Below are 22,191 nucleotides of genomic sequence, written 5' to 3'. Positions count from 1 at the left end.
AATAAATACTCAGCTCCTCAGGTCCTGGCTGGCTTCTGCCTCCTGCCATCCAAGATCCCAGCAGGTTTTTTTCCTGATCTCCAGCACCTCCTGCTGCTGGAGTCTGGCCCTTTCCGCCCAGCAATGCTGAGCCTGCTCTTCCCTGGGCCAGACTCAGGCAGTCACTGAGGTAAGGAGAGGGATTTATTCTGGGAGTGCTCCCTGCACTGCCATGGCCACATCCTGCACAGCTCTGAGTGCAATTATGCAGCTGCTTCAGAAAACTCTGTTTTGCCTTGGGTGCTGATCACTGCTGAATGCTCTGCAGCCTGCTGTCAAGAACCTGCAGAAAAGGGGCTCCTGTTAGCAAGAAACTGAGGAAAAGGTGTCCTCTTATCAGGAAAGTGAGAAAAAGGGCTCCTGTTATCAAAAAACTCAGGAAAAAGGGCTCCTGTTATCAGGAAACTGAGGGAAGAGGGCCAGATTCTCTCAGTCACTGGGAGGGGTGCAGAGCATGGAGAACGGTGGGAGGGTTTAGGCTTGGCTTGTGTTAGAATCAGAGTTGCTTAGGCTGGAAAAGCCCCCAGGATCATGAAACCCCACCTTTAGATGAGCACAGGCCCCAATAAAGAAGGTTTTTGCTGGAGCATCCCAGAAGTGCTGCAGGAATTGATGAAGGTGGCTGTGCTGTGGGGCAGAGCTGGCTTTGTGACTTCTCATAATTGTCACTTGTGGACACTGGGACAATATTTCTTCCCTTGCTGTGCCCTAAACCAGGGAATCCATTTCATTTTCTGTGCAGAGCATCACACTTTTAAAGCCCTTCTGCTTTGGGGCTGGATTTCATGGTGTGTCAGACCCACACCCTGCTCTCTGCATGTTCTCCTCCAAGAGGATGCTCTGAGCAAAAATTAATTTGCACACAGAGAAGAAACTCTGAGCAGAAACTGCTTCAGGTGTTGGGAAACACCAGACTGAGGGATTTGTGGATTTATTATAGGAAGTTCTGGCAGGTAATTTCCAGCATAACTGAGGGATTCAGCTCCCTCCCTCTGTCTCCTTTTTGTGTTTCCTGGGGCACAGGGTGCAGCTCTTTAGTGCCTGATGATGTCCAGTGGCCTCATAATTGGGGATTTTCCTACAGCAGCCCTGGAGTTTGTGGGAATGAATTCCTTTCACTGAACACAATACACAATCATAGAGTTTAAAGCAGCTCCAATATTTGCCACCACACTTAGCCATGCTTTGGAAAGAGGAATTTGCATTTAATCTGGTTTTATTTTTTTTTAAGCAGCTCCAATATTTGCTGGTTTTACACCACACTTAGCCATGCTTTGGAAAGAGGAATTTGCATTTAATCTGGATTTTTTGTTTAAAGAGGCTCCAATATTTGCTGGTTTTACACCATGTGGGATTCATATTCTCTCAACCTGAGAGAAGCAGAGAAAGGAATGATCAAAACAATTCTTATCTCAATTGCTTCTCTCACTGCTTCTCTCGGGTTCAGAGAATGTGAATCCCACAACACCACACTCAGCCATGATTTGGAAAGAGGAATTTGCATTTAATCTGGATTTTTTTTTTGTTTGTTTAAAGCAGCTCCAATATTTGCTGGTTCTACACCACACTCAGCCATGCTTTGGGAAGAGGAATTTGAATTTAATCTGAGATTTTTTTTTGAAGCAGCTCCAATATTTGCTGGTTTTGCACCACACTCAGCCATGCCTTGGAAAGAGGAATTTGCATTTAATCTGGGCTGTTTTTCCTGTCTCCCTGCAGGATTCTGGCGACTGCTGGGACTGATTTTGACCTGCGGACCCTGCGAGCTGTGCGGGTGCTGCGGCCCCTGAAACTCGTGTCAGGAATCCCAAGTGAGTGTTGTGCCCACCTTGTGTCCCAGCCCAAGGGCTCTGTAGGTTTGGGGTGTTACTGCTTTTCTCAGCCATATTTTCTCTCCCTGCCTCTTTGGGGTTGGTGGCTCCTGCCCTCAGTATGGTCTGGTTGTTTCTCATCCCATTTTGTGCTGATTTCAGCTCTGTGCTCCCAAATCTGCAGGTGAGGGGCAGGGATTGGTCCAAGGATCCTTTTGTCTTTGGGGGTGAAGGAATTCTCTGGGAGAGCAGACCTGAGAGCTGAATTTTGCAGCTTTCAAGCTTTTCAGCCTGGATCTTCTGATGGTTTTGACCAGCTGAGCATCCTGTGCTGGGCATTTGGCCCTTTTAGTAAGGGGGAGTTGTGATCACCATTTGTGGTATTTTTGGGGTCCCCCGGATGGAGGAGGAATTGAGAATCTGACTCCAGGTTAATTTATTATTTTATGTCACTACATTATATAAAAGAATACTATACTAAACTATACTAAAGAATAGAGGAAGGATACAGACAGAAGGCTTAACAAGATACAAGGCTTAACAAGATAACTCGTGACTCTCTCCAGAGCCCTGACACAGCTGGACCAGGATTGCTCATTAAATAAAAACAATTCACATGTTGGAGAAACACTCTCCAACCACATTCCAAAGCAGCAAAACACAGGAGAAGCAAATAAGATAATATTGTTTTCCTTTTTCTCTGAGGCTTCTCAGCTTCCCAGGAGTAGAAATCCTAGTGAAGGGATTTTTCCAGAAAATATGACAGTGACAGGGAGAAAATACAGGGAAAGAGCAGGTGGGATCTGGCCTTGCCTACTCGATTTATTTTATGCAGTTTATATGTGAACCTGAGGGGTCTGAATGCTGAGTGAGGAGCTGCATCATGCCCCGAAACCATCCCGGTGCTCACACCATGGCTTTCTGCCTTTTTCTGTCAGTCACAGCTGCTCTGCCCCCAGCAGGGATCACTTTCAGGAGCTCTTTCATTCCTGGATGTAGAATAGAGAAAAAGGAGGAGCTGGAAGGAGCTGCGGCACTGTGGGATGCTCTAGTGTTCTCTGGATTCACCTGTGGGCAAGACAGCACCAACAGTTCCTGAAATCAGGTTCCATTCATGGGCAGGGCTTCAATCTGAATTCCCAGCCAGGACAGATCCTTGGAAAGGTGGCATTTGTTAGCAGAGTCTCTAACAAGGAGATGCTGTCACAGAAGTGAGGTGGCCCCTCAGAGCTGTCCCTGTCCTATTGTGGGACGTGTGTTCCACCTGGGAATGTGTCCTGGACCAGCACAACACCTCCCCACAATAACTGCTCTCAGGTTTTTAGTGATGTGGTGAAAGCTGAATATTTTATTGTTTTTTTTTCCCTGTAATAAATGCATAACCTTGATATGCAACAACCACAAACACAGAATATCCTTCCCTTTTATTCCCTCAGTGTTTTCCTGTCAAAGAGACCTTGCTGCTTTTTTAAATGTCTGTGCCCATCTCCATCTCACTGGTGCTGTACAAGGTGGCAAGACAAAGATGATCCTTCACCCCCCAGCCCTCAGGACTGGCCACCAGGGCAGCTGCAGGGTTTTGTGTGCATCTGCAGGACGTTATCAGCCACCTCCATCTCCAGCCTCTCTCTCCTTATCTCCCTGCCTTTAATTGAAAAGAGTGTCAGGGCTGGTGACAAAGCTGTGGATGGGCAGCCCTGGGTGTTTCTGCAGGGCAGGGTGTGACAGGAACAGCAGTGTCCCTTCTGCTCTGTGGGCTGTGGGGGGAGAGGAGCTCCTGAGCAGCCCCCACTGCCTGGCACAGGGATCACATCCACCCATGGGGCTTTGCTTCACTCCTCCACTTTCAAACTCAGTGACAAGATCAGGTGCTGGGACATTCTCTCTTTGCCCTCACTCTGAGCTCCTCAGAACAGGTTTCCACTGCACTCCAGATCCTTCCTGATCTCTCCAAGCACCACCATAATCCTCCTTCCAGGGAAACGCTTCAGCCTCGTGTCTATAGACACAAATTGGAATTTATTTTGGCAAATATCTGCAGGAGACCCTGGTGCAGCTAAATAATTGTATTAGCTGAGGTTTAATCTCCTGCTATGGTCTCACTTCCATTTCAGTGCAGCCAGATAATAACAGTAATAACAATTTAGCACCAATTTCTTAATTACCACTGAGTCCAGCCACTGTGTGAATTTGGTGGGATAAAGCTGACACTTCCAGAACGTCTGGAAGCTTCCATGTCTGGACACTTCCAGCTGTCCAAAACTGACATGTCCAGCACATGGAGAAGAGGGAATAAATTTTTGTCCCCCCTGCTCTACACCAGACTGGCTTGCTTGGCCCTAAGGTGTCCTAGGTAGAGTTCAAAGCTGCACCACAATTGCCCCAAGGACGTGGCTCAGCTCCAGGCTGAGTCTCAGGACTCCAGCAGCTTCAGGAAAAACCCTGAGGGTGCCTCTGAAGCTTAACAAAGCACTGGATCTGTCACCTGAAGAAAAGACACCACAAAAGGAGAGCCCCCAGCTGTCTCTCCTGCTCTCATGGCAGGAAATTATTTTATAGCACCCTGGGAAGAGCAGCACTGCTTGGTATTGCCAATCCTCAGTTGGACAGCCCCTCTCTCCCACCTTCTCTCCACTCCCAAGGCCACATCTGCCTTCCCTCCCTGAGGTGTTTTTGTGTCCCCACAGGCCTGCAGGTTGTCCTCAAGTCCATCATGAAGGCCATGGTGCCCTTGCTGCAGATTGGGCTGCTCCTCTTCTTCGCCATCGTGATGTTTGCCATCATTGGGCTGGAGTTTTACATGGGCAAGTTCCACAAAACCTGCTTTTCCAACGAGACAGGTGAGCTCTGCCATTTGGACCTTCCCCTTCTGCTTCTCTGCTGCTTTTCCTTTTGCCTCATTCCCTGCATTCTCTCCCTCTTCACCCACATATCCTGAGAATTACACAGAATTTTGTGCCCATCCTACATGGAGTGGAATGGATTCTCCTCTCTCTGATGCCACAGTGCTTCTCCCAGTCTGTCCAAGAGAGAGATGAAAGTCCTTAGGGCCTCCTGTCCCAAAAGAATTTTCTCATAGCAGAAGCACAGAACCAAATTCCTGTTGTTTCTTATTAATTAATGGTGTCTGTCTAAATTTCTTTGGGTTCTGCTTTATGCACATTGAGTTTCCTGGGGAGCTTTCTGGGGAAACTTGGTGTGGAATAGTAAAAGATTGAAGAGCCTGGGAGCAACCGAAAAATAAAAGGGCAGTAGATGGGATGCAAGGAGTCCTTTGATGGGGAAAGGATAAAAATGACCTTCAGAGAAGGGAAATTGGGCACTGAAGAGTAAATGATGTGTCTGCCTGGGGGTGAGTTACAGACCTCAGAAGATGGAGGTGGAGAAGGATGATCCCAGACATTCTTGGCTGGGAACAGCTGTGTCAAATCATGGAATGCTTTGGGCTGGGAGGGACCTTAAAGATCTTCTTGTTCCACCTCATTCCTTTATAGCAGTGTTAATATATGTTTATTATCTGATAACACAGATTAAAATGTTGTTCTTGTCTCCAAGCCATTGCATTTTAAGGTGCAATCGACTTTCTTTAAAACACAGCCTTGTATTTTCAGTCATTATCACTAATAGGTCTTAATATTGATTTATTTCCATGCAATCCAATGGTGATACAAGAACAGCCCTGCCAAATCTCTGGGCATCCCTCACGGTGCTCTCTGATGGGAGCAGTTTAATGCACTCAGTGTACACAGAGCTTTGCAAAGGGAATTCTTGCTCGTGTTCCTGTGGAATGCTGGAATAACATAAAGCAGGTTGTGAAGGAGAGTTGGCAGTTGTGCCTTGTGAGAAAATCCTGGCAATTCCTGGAGGAAAGGAGATTTTGGGCTGTATTTGTAGCAGGGAGAACTCCCTTTGTGGGTGGTGTGGCCCCTGCCAGGGGCTGTGGCAGTGGGGACAGGGACAGCAGTGACAGGATGGGTGTGGAGGGACCAGCAGAGTCCATGCTGAGGTGGAGGGGATGATGAATCCTGAGCAGGCTGGGGTTTGCCAGGAGCATTTTCGGGTCTGTTAGACTGCAAAAAAGGCAGGGGTGTTTGTGCATCCCTTGTGAGCAGGAGGCAGCTGCAGGCAGAGCCTGAGGCTCTCCCTCACGGCTGACACCTGATGAGGGAGGATTTTCATGAGGGAGGATTTCCTTCCCTCCCCAGCGCAGAGCAAAAGGCCAACACCCCCCAGAGCTGTGTGTGCTCCCTGCACGCTCATCTCTGCCATCAGCGGTGACCAAGAGAGGCTGGGCCGGGTTGGGGGACCCAGGACAGGTTTTTGTCATGGCTAATGTCAGGTGCAAGCTCCTCTTGCTGGCTGGGTGCATTCCAGCTGGAAGTGGGAGCACAGCTGGAGCTCTGCTGCCCAGGCTGCATTTCAGCTCTGCTGCCTGAGCTGCATTTCAGCTCTGCTGGCTCGGTGTGAGCTGTGGCTTGTCGTAGTTGAGACAGTCCCAATACAAAGCAGAACTCCATGTTCAGAAGGCTCCAAACTGTTTTTATTCTAGCCTGCATGCTTTTTATACATTCTTACAAACTCATCAGTTTACACTTTACTCATTGGTCAGGAAAGACAAACAAAGTGCTCCATTGGAACAGGCAGTTGCAGGTTTCTCTTATTTCTCCTTCTTTCTTTCTTGGTTTCTGTGTCAATGACCTTGGTAGGAAATTCTTTCAGGGGTGAACATGAATCCTCTTATCAAACTTCTCTCTGTAAAACCTCTTGCACAGAGGCTCAGCTCCCAAAGCCCCTCAGCAGGCAGGGGAAGGGGCTCTGGGGGAGCTGAGCTGGCTTTGGGTGAGTTCTGAGCATCCCTTCCAGCTGCCAGGCAGGAAATGGTGTTTCTGGAAAGGAGAAGGGGGTGAGGTTTCCTGGCACTGCATCCCCTGGGAGCAGAGCAGCAGAGCAGCCCACAAAGCTTTTGAAAACCTAAGTGCTCCTCATCTCACAGAGGTGCATTAGGGAGCCTGGGCAGAGACCACGGGCTCCAAACCGGCCTGAGGGTGGAAATGTGAACTCATTAAAGAGATGCCTCTGGTAGGGGGTGGAAAGTGGGAGGAGGGAAAGCTGCTCGTGCTTCTTTCTGTTCCGAATCCCCAAAGTGAGCAAACCCCTGGGATTTTTCCTGGAATCAGGAGCCAGAGGAACCAACTATGCCTCATGAGGAGACCAAGCAGAGGTGTCAACAGCGAGTGTAGCACTGCTGAGCCAATGACCTGGGTAGATCAGTGATGAACTGCAGCACAAAGGAGTGCTGGGCACCAAAATATGCCAAAGGGTTATTCATGGCCTTTCCCCTTCAGCCTGACTGTTCTGAGCTGGAAACGTGGCATTACTGTAATAAAAATGGGTGAAACAGTGGCAGTTTTGCTCCAGTCTTGTTTCCCTCTCCCTGCACCCTCTGTGCTGTTCTGTTCTGCTGACACAGAATTATTTTTAACCACCTGACCCAGCCCAAATGCCCCAAAGCTGCTCCAGGAGAGAAGGGCACCATATTTATTTCCCATTTTTCCTTGAATTTCCCCCTTTCTCTGTCTTCTCCAGCCATGAGGAGTAAGGGCCAGTTCTGGTCACTGTTTTAAAAAGGAAAAAATCCCCCACCCACCCCTTTGTGGTGGATGTGCACTGCATTTTCAGAGAATTCCCTGGCAGCAAAAGGCCAAACCAAGATGAAACTGGATCCTCTTTGAATGCACACTCACAAACGGTCAGCAGGAGCCAGCTTTGGCATTTTCTCCTCTCACCAAGCCCGTGTGAGAGCCTGTGGTGACCCATCTGGGAGCTGGAGGTTTGCCCTGCGCCGAGGTGTTGAGTCAACAGGAAAGTGTCACATATATATTTATATATATCTACACACACTTCTGTCCTGCTCCACCATGACAATTTTGCTTTCCTCCTGCAGGCTTTGCTATGTGGAATGATTATTGCTAATTTTTGTTAGTGCTGCTCCTGCTTTTCCCCTGGTGAATCAGATTTTGCCGTTTGCTGCTCCATGACCATAACGTGTCCCTTTAAAAACCCTTTAATGCTTCCCCAACCCCAGCTCCCTAAACAGGGATATTGCTTGGGATATTTGCTTATGGTATTTGTGGGGTTCCCTGACAAAGGAAGAAATGATGAATCTCACTCCATGTTCTCAGAAGGCTAATTATTACTTTATGATACTATATTATATTAAAGAATACTATACTAAACTATACTAAAGAATACAGAAAGGATACAGACAGAAGGCTAAAAAGATAATAATGAAAACTTGTGACTCCTTTGAGTCTTGACACAGCTTGGCCCTGATTGGCCAATGAGACACAACAATTCACATGAAACCAATGAAACAATCACCTGCGGGTAAACAATCTCCAAACACATTCCAAAGCAGCAAAACAAGGAGAAGCAAATGAAATATTTTTTGTTTTCCTTTTTCTCTGAGGCTCCTCAGCTTCCCAGGAGAAGAATCTGGGGTGAAGGAATTTTTCCAGAAAACCTGACTGTGACATTTGCTTGCTCTGAAAACCCAGCACTGGAGTTTTCCTGCAGCCTGCAGCACTTCCCAGCTGAGCCTGGAAGGTGCTGGGATGGTCCTGGCCATTCCTGGTGCTCCTTCCCTGACAGATTTATCCACTTTGGCCTCCTCTGAGTCTGCAAGAAACTCAGCAGAGAAGCACCATCCCACATGGATCCTTTCCTTCTGTTTGGTGGAAAAATGTGGTGCTTATGGAGGAGCTGGAGTCCTTCAGTTCTGCCTTAGGGCGACACCAGGGGCTCCTCATGCAGCTGTGCTCCAACATCTGTACCAGGGCAATTCTGGGACACTCCACACCCCCAAACTGGCACTAGTGCAGAAGGTGCCCTGATGTTATAGAGCAAATATTTAGCACTTTGAGGGTGTTTGAAGTGAGTGATGTTCCCAAAGCCCTGCTTTTACCACACTGTTGGTTTTATTTTTTGTGGTGTTGCTTTATTTTGGGGTTTTGGGGGGGGGGGGGGGGTTGTATGTTTTGTTCAAGCTGCTCTTACAACATTTCCAGGCCTCTCAGATGTACTGGGCTGTCATGAGCCAGAAATTATTTGCAGTTTGGAAGCCTCTTCTGCCAGGTAACAAATGGCAAAATAAGAGGAAATGGCCTCAAGTTCTCCAGGAGAGGTTTAAATTGGAGATTAGGAGGAATTTCCTCACTGAAGGGGTGGTCAGATGTTGGAAGGGGCTGCCCAGGGTGGAGTCCCCATCCCTGGAAGTGCCCAAAAACGTGTGGATGGGGCACCTGGGGACATGGGTTAGTGGTGCTGGGTTGATAGTTGCACTTGCTGATCTTAGAGGTCTTTTCCAACCTGAACAATTCCACCATGTGAGATGGCAAACTATGAATTTTGGGCACTTCAGGGACGGCTCTGCTCCACCCCCCACTGACCCATCTCCCACAGCCCAGCAGTGTGGAAATGATTACAGGGGCACAATGACTTTTCCATGTGCATGGCAGCACAAAGAAACCCAAAATGTGGATTTAATCCTCACAGTGGTGCCAGGAGGATGCAGCAGCACCAGACAGGAACTTCTCAGGATGGATTCAGTCAGGAACTTTTCAGGATGGTTCCAACAAGCAGGAACTCTTCAGGATGGTTCCAACAAACAGGAACTCTTCAGGATGGTTCCAACAAACAGGAACTTTTTAGGATGGTTCCAACAAGCAGGAACTTCTCAGGATGGTTCCAATCAGGAACTTTTCAGGATGGTTCCAGCAAGCAGGAACTTTTTAGGATGATTCCAAGCAGGAACTTTTCAGGAGGGTTCCAACAAGCAGGAACTTTTGAGGATGGTTCCAATCAGGAACTTTTCAGGATGGTTCTAAACAGGAACTTTTCAGGATGGTTCCAGCAAGCAGGAGCTCCTCAGGGTAGTTCCAATCAGTAACTTCTCTTCCCTCTCTGCAGGTGAGGAGGTGGGGGATTTTCCCTGTGGAGAGGAGCCTCCTGCCAGGCAGTGTGAGAGCGGGACCACGTGCAGGGAGTACTGGCAGGGCCCCAACTATGGCATCACCAACTTTGACAACATCCTCTTCGCCGTGCTCACGGTCTTCCAGTGCATCACCATGGAGGGCTGGACTGACATCCTCTACAATGTGAGTGCTCTGCTGGCGCTGGGGGGGTTGGGTGGGAAGAGATGGTTCTGGGAAAAAAAAAGTGATTTAATTTGTGTGGTTTTCACCTCCTGAACCCCTGCTTTTGAGGAGGATCGTTCCTGTTTTCCTGAGGGTCTGTTTCTGGTTGGGTCTGTGGTGCTTTGAGGGTGCAGAGTTGCTCAGCTATGGGATGAGTAGGAGCAGGAGGATGTAGCAGCACCAGACATGAAATTCTCAGGATGGTTTCAATCAGGAACTTCTCAGGATGGCTCCAATCTGGAAGTCTCCAGGATGGTTTCAGTCAGACAACTGAAACCTGGGTGGTGGCAGTGCAGGAGCTGGTGTCACCCCAAGGTGCTCCTGTGCTCTGCTGGGTGAGTAGAAGCAGGATCTCACAATGCCCCACAGAAATTCCAAATTGTACAAAATTGGGTGGCAAAAGCAGCAACCCCTTCATATTTTGTACCTGGAGGTTTCCTCTCCTCACTGGGTGATCAAACTTGTAACACTGAGCTCCAGCTCAGTCCAGTCCAGTTTTACAAAGCCCTATCACTCACCTTCACCCCTGGCATGACTCTGTGGGCTGCAGAGAAGATGCTGCAGGCTGAATTTCCCTGCCTCCTGCAAGGCAAGACCACGACTGGCACAACCTCTTGGCTGTTCTGTTTTGCTCTCCCCAATTTTACAGAGAGCAGGACGATTTCCCCCAGCCTCTGCTGGCTTCCAGGCAGTGCAAGGCTCTCATTTGAGGGTGCAGTTTTTGTGGAAAAGTCCCTAAGTTGGGCACTAGTGATGCCCTCAGCCCATTTCTCTGGCTGGAGGGGTGATGCTGTGCTCAGTTTTCTCCATCACAGACTCCAGAGCCCTGCTGGGCCCTTTCAGTCCTTCCTGGGAGGGTTTTGTAGCAACAGGAAAGGATTATCCTCAGCCACAGTGAGTTGCCAGGTACAATTCTGCTGTGTTTGGAGCCAATAAATGTGATTTATTCCCTTCTCCCTTCCTTGCTCAGTTCCTCCATTTATTCCCAGTCTCTGACCACTTAAAGCCATCTCTAGAAGATTTCTCCCCTCACCTTAAAGCTTCAGCACACCACCAGTTTCTCATTCAGCATTCCTGCTCCTTCCTCCTGGTGCCAAGTGTTGTAAGAAAAGCCCATTAGCATCCTGGCTGGAATTGATTAATCAATATGTGGTGCATGAGATCATATTCTCCCAACCTGCCTCTCGTACCACATGCAAAACCCCGAGCTTACTATGGGGGTATTGATTTTGGGGGTTGTTTGAAGCTGTTGTAGTTTCATTCTGGATGCCCATGAATTGGGAGCAGGGACCTGAGCAGCTGCAGAGTGAATTTGTTGTGTTGGAGACCCCAGCTCGGGGTTTGATCTGGCAGATCTGAGGGGCTCTGGATGTTCTCACTGAGGGGAGGCTGAGTGCTTTGTGCTGTGCCATGGGACACTCAGCAGAAGTCAGTGATGCCAGGAGCCACCCCTGCCACCTGTCCCCAAGGGCTGTCAGCCCCTCCCTGTGCTGCTCTGCTTGCTGAGGACCTGGCTGTGCTATTGCAGGCTGGAAACAGAGAAGCTGTGGGTGGGAAGATCCTCTCTGTGCAGCCCTCAGCCTTTTCACAGCTTCACTCATGTGCTGCTTTCTGGCCTCTTGTTTTTTGGTTTGGTGTCTTCTGCGCCTACTCCAAGTCCATCAAATTGCAAGGAGGAGACAAAAGCCCAGATTATGCTGCAGCAGTGACTGAAAATCCTCCATGAGATGTTTGTGGATGCATTGTCAGGCTGTGCACAGGCCACAGCAGTAGAATTATGGAATGGTCTGGGTTGGAAGAGATAATCCCATTCCAACCCCTGCCATGGCAGGGACTCCTCCCACTGTCCCAGGTGGCTTCAAGCCCTGTCCAGCCTGGTCTTGGGCACTGCCAGGGATCCAGGGACAGCCCCAGCTGCTCTGGGCACCCTGTGCCAGGGCCTCACTGCCCTCCAGGGAACAATTCCTGCCCAATATCCCATCTAACTCTGCTCTCTCTCAGTTTGAAATCATTGTCCCTTGTTCTGTCACTCTGCCCACATAAAAAGCCCCTCTCCCTCCTTTTTGGAAGTTCCTTTAGGCCCTGCAAGGGCTCTCAGCTCTTCCTAGAGCCTTCTCCTCTCCAGGTGAGCAGCTCAGCTCTCCCAGCCTGGCCCCAGAGCAGAGGGCTCCAACCCTGGGAGCAGCTCCGTGGTTCTGGACTGGCTCCAGCAGCTCCAGGTCCTCCTGATGTTAAGGACCCCAGACCTGGACACAGAACCCCAAGTGGGGTCCCACAAGGGCAGAGGAGAGGGGGGGAATCACCTCCCTCACCCTGGCCACTCCTCTGTAGGTGGAATCCATCCATCCTGCTCCAGGCAGTGCAGAAGCTGCCCAGGGATGCAGCTCGGACCAGCCTGATCTGGGCTCAGACTGGGAAGGATCTGGAAGATGTTTCCCCTTGAATCCAGAACAGGTAGAATAAGTGAACCCCTTGGCAAGGGGGCAGTGTCAGAGGTTATTCCTTGTTCAGGGAGCTCTGATTCACCAACCCTGTTCTCCACTCCTGAGGAAAATGGTTTTATGTTAGGAAAATTTTATCAGGAGAAGTTTCCCTGTCAGCCCCAGGCTCTGATCTCCTCAAGGAGAGCAGCATTCCCCTGATGCAGGATACTCATCAGAGCTGAGCTGTGCACCTACTTTTAATCTTTTCCTTAATTAAGGTTTGCAAAAGGCTGTGGGACCATGGGAGGCAAGATGTGGTCTGTGTAAACTGTGATTAAGCATTAGTAAGAAAAAAGGAGCTTTTTCTCCTGCCTAATTCATGAAAGCAGGGGAAAAAAACCACACTTCTGGTGCCCCCAACATAATGAGGACATGGAACTGTGGGAGCAAGTCCAGAGGAGGCCACGAGGTTGGGAATAGAGCACCTCCCCCATGGACACAGAAGAGGTTGTCTGGAGACCTCAGAGCCCTTGCAGGGCCTGAAGGGGCTCCAGGAGAGCTGGAGAGGGACTGGGGGCAAGGGATGGAGGGACAGGACACAGGGAATGGCTTCAGTCTGACAGACAGTGGGGTTAGGTGCGGTACTGGGGGGGAAATCTTTCCCTGTGAGGGTGGCAGGCCCTGGCACAGGGTGCCCAGAGCAGCTGGGGCTGCCCCTGGATCCCTGGCAGTGCCCAAGGCCAGGTTGGACAGGGCTGGGAGCAGCCTGGGACAGTGGGAGGGGTCCCTGCCATGGCAGGGGTGGGATGGGATGAGCTTTAAGGTCCCTTCCAACCCAAACTGTGATTCTATAAATGCTGCTAATCCTTAGGCTTAGCTGAGCCCCTTCCTTCACCCCTTCCTGTGAGTGCCACCACCATAGGCTGGCTCAGGTTGGGGTAGATTTGTCCCCCTGCTTGTACAAACCCCTCCCTTGGTGCTGCTGGAGCAGCCAGCCCTGCTGGGACCGAAATCCCTGTGCTGCCAGGCAGTCTGGGACTGAGACCCATTAGGGGAAGGCTGAGGTTACAACTTCTGCCTTAATGGCCCATTCATTTCCTGCTGCAAAACGTCTGGATTGATTGTCCTGCATCAGCAGGGCTCTGTTCTTACTCCCCTCCTCCTGCTGCTCTGGGGCTGGGGCTGTTCAGGGCAGCCAGGGCTTTGCTGGGATGTCAGGGTATTGTATTTGCAGGGACCCTCATGGCAGGGAGGAATGGTGATTGTGACTCCATGTTCTCAGAAGGCTGATTTATTACTTTATTATACTATATTATATTAAAGAATACTATCTATACTATACTAAAGAATACAGAAAGGATACTGACAGAAGGCTAAAAAGATAATAATGAACACTCCTGACTCTCTCCAGAGCCCTGACACAGCTCGGCCCTGATTGGCCAAAGAGTGAAAACAACTCCCAGCAGAATGCAATGGAACAATCACCTGTGGGTGAACAATCTCCAAACACATTCCACATCAGCACAGCACAGGAGAAGCAAATGAGATAAGAAATGTTTTCCTTTTCTTTGAGGCCTCTCAGCTTCCCAGGAGAAAAACCCTGGGTGAAGGGATTTTTCCAGAGGATGTGAATGTGACATCAGGGAGCAGTCACTGGTGGGATGTGCTTCACCAGTTCAGCACTCATTGAAATCTGGGAGGGTTTGCTCTGTCCTCAAAGCAGATTGGAGGCTGAGACAGTTGGGCTGTGATGGCACCAGGCAAACTGAGGAGTTTGGTGTCAAGGGTGTTCAGGAGAGGGGGTTGGGGTTTGATGGCTTGGCTCAGGTCTGTCACAGTGAGGGGTTTGTTGTGAGGGATTATTCAGTCATTCCCAAAGGATTCAGGTGACTTTAGAGGGGGTCCAGATCCAGCTTTCCTACAGATTAAGGAAGTCACAGCATCAAAGGCTTCAGCACAGCCTTTGCAGTTGGAAACCTACCTTGTAAATACTCACTCCTTGTCCTGTGATAAACTGAGGAATTAGGAGAGCAAGAAGAAAGCAAGTTCACAAATCCCAGCCCATTTTTACTATGCTGATCCACTATTTATACTTCCAGAGACTTTTCTTTTAACTGGGGCTCATGAAAGCTTTCTAGCAAGGCTTTATCTGGGAGGTGATTTATGCTTGAAGCAAAGAGGCTGAATCATCAGAAGGGTGAAACACTTCAATAATAAGCTGGGGAAAAGAACTTCCTGCCTCAGCAGCACAAAAGCATTGGAACAATGACTCCAACCAAGCTCCTCTGAGAGCTGCAGGTCTGCCTCAGCTGTGGCTTGTTTGTGCTCAAAAGTGTCCAAGGAGCAACAGGTGGTTTAGGAAAGTTGTGCTGGGGAAGAACATTTTTTCCAGCAAGTGGAGCACCTCCTGCTAATTCCAAGCTTCAGCATCATCTGGGAATGTATTAAAATAGAACAACCCAACTGTTTTCCTCAGAGTGGGAGTCTAGTGCTGTGGCCAGGTTTTCACTCCAGCCCTGTGCAGACAGGTCAGAGACCCCTCAAGCAAAGGCAGAGCATTTTCTGGACCACAAAATAAGGGAAGAATCTGCCACAGCAGCAGCTTGCTGTGGGGGCAATGCTGCTCAGGGGCCACATGCCATAGACCTGACTTTGTGCAGCTGGGCCCAGCCCTGTGCCAGGCTGGGCTGGTGGCAGGAGCTGGGTCTCCCTCTCTGCAGTGTGGATTCAGCAATAATTGGGTGGGTGCAGCTGTTCTGCATCTGGTGTGCTGGTGCTGGGGCAGTCTCTGCTCTGGGATCTCAGGTTCAGGGTGGTCCTTTGACCTTGTGGTGTTCCCCTGGAGCATCCCACTGGCCTCTCAAACCATGACAGGGTGACATGGGACACCACAGGTTGCTGCTGAGGCTGGCTGGCTGGGTTTGAAAAGCCAGGTGTCTGCTAAGGAAGGCAGGAGCCTCCCCTGAAATGGAAACTGTAAACCTCCTCCCTCTGAATTATTATAATTTTGAAACTAAGAGGCTCTCAGGCAAAGATATGAGAGTAGGAATAACAGTTCTGTACTAGGGAAATTAAAAATACAAATGCAATAGTACAAAACAAAACAAACAAATAGTACAAAAAAACTACTGCCAGAATCAGACCATGCCCTGCCCCCCAGTGTGTCAGGATAGTGGCACAGTCCCATCCCAGGGTGGCTCAGGGTGGTGGCACAGTCCCATCCCAGGGGGGCTCAGGGTGGTGGCACAGTCCCATCCCAGGGGGGCTCAGGGTGGTGGCACAGCCCCATCCCAGGGGGGCTCAGGGTGGTGGCACAGTCCCATCCCAGGGGGGCTCAGGGTGGTGGCACAGTCCCATCCCAGGGGGGCTCAGGGTGGTGGCACAGTCCCATCCCAGGGGGGCTCAGCCCTCCTGCAGTGCCAGCTGTGGTTCTGCTGGAGCAGGGATCCTGCACAAGGGGGGAGTTTTCCTCTGGAGCTCCAGGGCTGCTGGAGATGGGCCTGCTCTCCCTCTGGGAATGCAGGGCAGGAGAAAGCTGCTCCTCTGGGAATGCAGTGGGCAAAGGCTGCTGTGCTGTTCCCAGGTCAGATTGGATCCAGGTAGGAATGCTTGGCTCCTCCCCTGGGCGGAGCATCTCCCCATGGGATGGTGGAATTTGATCAGCCCTGCAGGGACACTCCCTGGCCATGGACAGAAGAGATCTCCTGGAGGGAGGATTGGCTGTGGGAGAGATAAAGAAAACTGCGCAATGGACAGCAGAGAACTGCCCCAGCTCTGACAGATATACACACCCCCAGAACTGAATGCACACCCCTCATATTATGTGAATTTATTCATTATCCCCATGAAGTGTCTGGATGTGCTGCATTTGTTTTCATGCTTTGAGCAGGGCTCTGGCAGTACCCAGGGGCTGCTGGAGCTGGGGGATGTTGGTGCTGCTGAGGGAGAATATTTCCAGTGATGGACTCCAAGGGCAGAGTCTGGATGAAGAAATCACTGTGCTGGGGTGGGAGGAAACGATGGCACTGCTCAGCAAGAGAAGCTGTGGTGCCCTGGCAGCTGAGTCCTCCTGAGCCCTGTTTTCCCTCCAGATCTAGTTTTCAAATCAAGATCATTTCTGGATCATTTTAGATCCTCTTGTTTATGTGCTTGGTGTTTGTGAATGACAATGATTCATCTGTTGCTAATATGGGCTCTGTGGAGGTGGAAAGCCTTTTAAAGAGGCAATAGTACAACTCTGGTTTCCTTTTCTGAGCAGTAATTCCCAGTTTTGCCCATGCAAGAACCTCATTGTCCATCATCAAACCCTCCACTGGTTGCCATGGGAAGTTCCCCTTCTTTTGCAAAGTGAGAAAAGCCTGAAAACTTCTGGGCCTGCCCATGAATTCCTCAATCAAAATAATTCTTTTGTTAGGCTGAGCCTAAGCATTCCTTACAGAGAGGAGCCAGCTGGGAGGGAGCTGCCTTCCTGAGGAAGCTGCTGTGGAGCTGGCAGTGATGAGTTTGGAGCTCAGAGCTTTCTGTGGGATCCCCAGTGGATTGGGAAGGGGTTGGGGCTCCTTGCTGTCCTTCAGAGCCAGCAAGGTTTGCTCTGCTCTGTTCCCTCTGTAAGGTGCCTTTGATGTGCACCAGGAACTTCCAAAGAATTGAGAATTGTGTTTGTGGACCCAGAAAATCATGGGTCAAATGTGCTCCATCTGGAGCTGTCAGAAGGCTCAGTGCTGACTTTCAGTGAGCTGGGCTTTCACCTTTCATCTTTCCAGGAGTTCAAAGCTCCACAGTGGAATTTGCTTTGCAAAGCAGGGGCTCCTTGCAGGAGAGGAGAAATGTCAAAGTGCACCCTCGCTCTCTTTTGATCTTAATGGCAAGAGATTTTCATGTTTCTTCCATTTCCTACTGACAAATATTAGTGTTCAGCGGGTCTTCCAAGGCTGTGGACTGGGCCTAACTCAATATGCTTGTGAGTAGGGATGAACAGTTCAAACAAGATATAAATCTACCTTAAATTGGATCCCAACTGGAACTTTACCCTCCCGGAATTAAAATAGCTTATGATTCACTTGGTATTTTTCAGTCCTTTTTGTGTCTTTGAATTTCTTTATTCCTAAGATACAGAAATGAAAGGCTGGGGTGTAATTGTTGTTCCATCTGCAGCCCAACCCAGAGATGGTTTTGTTGGTGGGATGTCAGCATGATATTTTCTGAAAAATCCTCTTTGCCCAAGATTTTCTCCTGGGAAGCTGAGAAGCCTCAGAGAGGAACGGAAACAATAATTATCTGATTGCTGCTCCTGTGTTTGCTGCTTTGGAATGTGGCTTGGACATTGTTTACCCACAGGAGAATGTTTGATTGGTTCCATGTGAATTGCTTTTAATTAATGACCAATCACCATCAGCTGTGTCACTCTTGAGGAGTCAGTCACAAGTTTTCATGATCATTCTTATGAAGCCTTCTGATGTATCCTTTCTCTATTCTTTAGTATAGTTTTAGTATAGAATTATTTAATATAATGTCATAAAATAATAAATTAGCCTTCTGAGAACATGGAATCAGACTCATCTCTTCACCTCTTCCTGGGGACCCCACAAACTCAACATCTTTGAATTTCTTTATTCCTAAGATACAGAAATGGAAGGCTGGGATATAATTGTTCCATTAGCAGCCCAACCCAGAGATGGTTTTGTTGGTGGGGTTGTTGGGGCTGTAGGGGCAGAAGAGACTCTGCTGTCCCAGTTTGGAGAACTCACATGTGTCTTTTTTTGGTATTTCATAGAATCATGGAATGGTTGGATGGGAAGGGACCTTAAAACTCATCCCATCCCACCCCTGCCATGGCAGGGACACCTCCCACTGTCCCAGGCTGCTCCCAGCCCTGTCCAGCCTGGCCTTGGGCACTGCCAGGGATCCAGGGGCAGCCCCAGCTGCTCTGGGCACCCTGTGCCAGTGGAAGGTTCAGTTATGAAGATCAAACCTGTGACTCTTGGTCTCCATCACTCCCAAGTGTGAGCTGGAGGATCCAAGGTGAAGTTCCTCAGGAGGAGTTTGGATGTCACCAGCATTGGTTACCTGGACCATGAGGTGATTTCCTGATCAAACCCCCCAGGGAGGGGCTGTGAGGGTGCAGCTTGGATGGGCTACAGAAAACAGAATGGAAATAAATAACACAGAGCAGATCCCCTCATCTCAGACTTGGATGAAGGCTCCAAGGCTCCTCTTTGCTCCCTGGCTGAGATTCCTCAGGGCTCAAGAATCTCCACACCTTGAGCACCTCTGAAACCTGCCAGTTAAGGCTCACAGGTGACTTAAGTGTCCTTTTGCTGGCCTTTGCTCAGATTGTGGCTTCCTGTGGGGGTTGCACTTGGCTTTGCTCGTGGGGACTGTCACAGCTGGTGGGACAGTGACTGCTCCACTGTGCACATTTGGTGGCCCTGCTCTTCTCTTCCTGGTACAACTGATAAGCAGTTGTTCTGCTCTCTGTTAGAAGTGACCTCAAGCCAATCCACTGAATCACAGATCCACAATTGCTGAATATTGAGAGGAGAGAGAAGAAATGTTGTTTTTGCAGTGGTGTCTGTGTATCCTGGGGCTGGCAGCAGTGGTGTGAGGAGGTTCAGGGTGGGTTCAGTCTCCTGTGAGCACTCTCTGTGCATGATCAACTCTCCTTGTGAATAATTGTTGAGAAGCAAAGCTGTTTAACCAGCAGAAGTGTGAGCAGGCAGCAAAAGGAAAAGCTGCTGAAGGGTTTTCCTAATATTAACAGGGAGAATAGGCACAAGGAGAGGCTTTGTTTTGCCACTCTGAATCCCACAGCACATTTCTGACACGGTTCCTTTGTTGTTGCTATCATGTCCAAGGATCAGGTTTTGCTCAAGGTGAATGTAGGGTGTCAGAATCCAGGGCTGGAAGGGAGCAGCACTGGGAAAGCAGAGCAGGGGCTGGGCCAGGCTTGGTGTTGAGAGCTGCACCAGAACAAGCTGAGAACAAGGGTGCTCTACTTCTCCTGGCACACAGCTCAGGATTCAGCTGGGTCTTTGAAGAGGTGGAGATTGGGGAATCACAGCTGAAAGGATGACCAGGACTGCCCAGGACACCCCAACAATCCCTTCCTGGGCATCCCTGGGAGTGTTTTCCAAATGCTCTGGCAGCCTCGGGGCCGTGCCCATTCCCTAGGGAGCCTGGGCAGTGCCAGCACCCTCTGGGGGAATCCTGAAACAGAACATATGTGGGAAGGGAGGAACCAACAGATGAAAAATGAATGTTGCAACATGCAATGCCCACAGGTGTGTGAAGGAATGTCACCATGGCTTTGTCTGCAGCAGAGCCTGTTCTGAGCTCTCAGCTTTTCAGAGCACACAGCATCTGCCTCACAGCTGGGCCACAGATTTGGTGTAAAATCCCCTCCAGCCCTGACCTGGGGAGAGGTTACCCTTGGGATTTGATGCTCACCAGTGCTGAACTTCTCTTGTCACTGTGCATTTGCTCCTGGAGATGCCCAGGGACCTGCTGGGGACAAAGCCAGCAGGGCACGTGTCACATGCTGGTGTCATGCAGCTGTGATGGAGATGGGAGCTGAGCTCCTGAGCTGTGCCATGAGGTAATTGTGCTCTCCCTTTCTCCCTGCAGCTTCATAAAGAAGAGAAAAATCTCCTAATGCTGTTAGTGCTCAATTGCACTCGCTATCAAGTTAGGGTGATTTGAATTTGCTAATAAGAACCAGCCACCTTCAATGAGCACATAAATGATAATTTCCAGCCTGGAGCTGTGGGGTTAATGTTGATTTTGTTGATTTTGTGGCTCAGTATCACCAATCATCTGTAGGAAAGTAGGGCAGTGAAGGCAGAGTTTGGAGCAGGCAGCCAAGAGCCTGGCAGCAGCTCCGAGTGCAGGGCTGGTTTGTGAGGGAAAGGCTGGTAGGGAGGGAGGGAGGGAGGGAAAAACCTCTCCTGTGCATGGGGCCTTTGCAGAAGGGGTACTGGAAGGCAAGGACACACTTAGGGGTGACCAAACCCTTGCACAAAAACCCCAAACCAGCTCAGCCCAACTACTGACTTGAGCACAAAACCACAATGGGAGTTCTGGATGTGTGGAACCCATCCCAACAGAGAGAGCCTGTTGTATTGCAGGGTGCCCCAAGGAAGGCAGGAATGATGACTCTGACTCCATGTGCTCACAAGGCTAAATTATTACTTTATGATACTATATTATATTAAAGAATACTATACTATACTAAAGAATGCTAAAAAGATAATAATGAAAACTCCTGACTCTTTCCAGAGCCCTGACCCAGCTTGGCCCTGATTGGCCAAAGAGTGAAAACAACTCCCAGCAGAATGCAATGGAACAATCACCTGTGGGTGAACAATCTCCAAACACATTCCACATCAGCACAGCACAGGAGAAGCAAATGAGATCAGAATTGTTTTCCTTTTCTTTGAGGCCTCTCAGCTGCCTTTCAGCTTCCCAGGAGAAAAATCCTGGGTGAAGGGATTTTTTCAGAGAATGAGAATGCCACAAGAGCCCACACGTGGCCTGAGTGTCCCCCACGACTCCCTTACACCCCTGCTGATGGCACACAGGCTTTTTTCCAGTTGAGATGTGCATTTCATCCATGTTTCCTGCTGGATTTAAGCTTCCTCCCTTCCATTATGTTGTTACAACCTGTGTTTTTTTTTAGTATCAGACAGATTTATTATTATGCAGAAAAATCAGTCTTTTAGGTCACTATTCACTTAGCTGATCACTGGTGAGTGGCAGACATCTCAGCATCTCAAATTTCAGAAATTCTTGTCTAAACAGGCTCACCTACCACCCATGTGTGTAAAAATATCCAAATTTCTCTGTGCCTTAAACCCTTCCCTGGAGCTCTGTGTCCAAACTCCCCTGAGCAGCAGATGGAGTGGATTTCTCAATTCCCTTTTCCCCAGGGAGGAGCCTCACTCCAGGCTTTGGAGTAAAAACCTTGCTACTAATGAGACCTGGTGGGGTGTAGCATTCCAGGAGTGCAATAAATTGGTGTGAGCATCCAGGGATTTGTAGGAAAAATCCCTCGTGGAGCACTGAACAAGCATCACAAGCTCCTGTGAGGGGAAAGCACATGGTGAAAGGAGGAATCTGCACAGCTGATAGATCCTGTGAGAGCTGTCAGTACAAGAGCCCTACACCAGTCTCAGTGCTGCCCATTATTGCTGCTTTCCTCCTGGGTTCTGGAGGGCTGCAGGCCCTGGTTGAATTCCCAGCTCTTTTAAGGGATGCAGGTTTTGCCTGCCTCCTCCTCTGAAAGGTTTGCAGAAACCCAAAGATGCTGGAATAGGAAATATGTGGAGCAAGCCTAAGGCTGAAATGGCTTTGGAATATTTAAATGCCAAGAGTGCTGCACGTCTGTGCCCACGCCTGGGTCTCCATCCATCTGGGAACACAGCCTGGCTGACCCCGTGCCCACGTGGGCATTCCCTCCACGCTGTGGGAATCCATAAAATCAGAGGGTTTTGGGAAAGCTGCAGAAGGCAGGCCTCAGAGACAGCAGAACTGTGATTGGAGCTAAGCAGTAGCTGTGAGATTGGTCAGCAGAAAAATTATGTAAAATGTAAAAGCAAGGACAAATAGAACAATGGTCTGTGTATTAATGCTTGTCCAGAATAACTCCCTGAGCTACAGAAAAGTTTATCTAGTGAGATGTTAGGAAGTTTTAAGCTTAAAAATGGAGCTCTGTGCATTGTGTTTAAG

General features: G+C 49.3%; 1 protein-coding gene across 1 annotated transcript in view; it reads left to right on the top strand.

The window, feature by feature from the left end:
• Nucleotides 1–1,086: 1,086 nt before the first annotated feature.
• The window catches only part of CACNA1B (calcium voltage-gated channel subunit alpha1 B), a 200,412-nt gene continuing 179,307 nt past the window's right edge, over nucleotides 1,087–22,191 (top strand). The window contains exons 1-4 of the mRNA XM_059865534.1: nucleotides 1,087–1,133; nucleotides 1,759–1,850; nucleotides 4,538–4,690; nucleotides 9,819–10,006. Coding sequence (XP_059721517.1) covers nucleotides 1,087–1,133; nucleotides 1,759–1,850; nucleotides 4,538–4,690; nucleotides 9,819–10,006 — 480 coding nt within the window. The remainder of the gene's footprint in view (nucleotides 1,134–1,758; nucleotides 1,851–4,537; nucleotides 4,691–9,818; nucleotides 10,007–22,191) is intronic.

Source organism: Haemorhous mexicanus, chromosome 21, assembly GCF_027477595.1.
Source record: "Haemorhous mexicanus isolate bHaeMex1 chromosome 21, bHaeMex1.pri, whole genome shotgun sequence".
NCBI classification, from domain to species: Eukaryota; Metazoa; Chordata; class Aves; order Passeriformes; family Fringillidae; genus Haemorhous; species Haemorhous mexicanus.
This window is presented reverse-complemented; position numbering and strand designations above follow the sequence as displayed.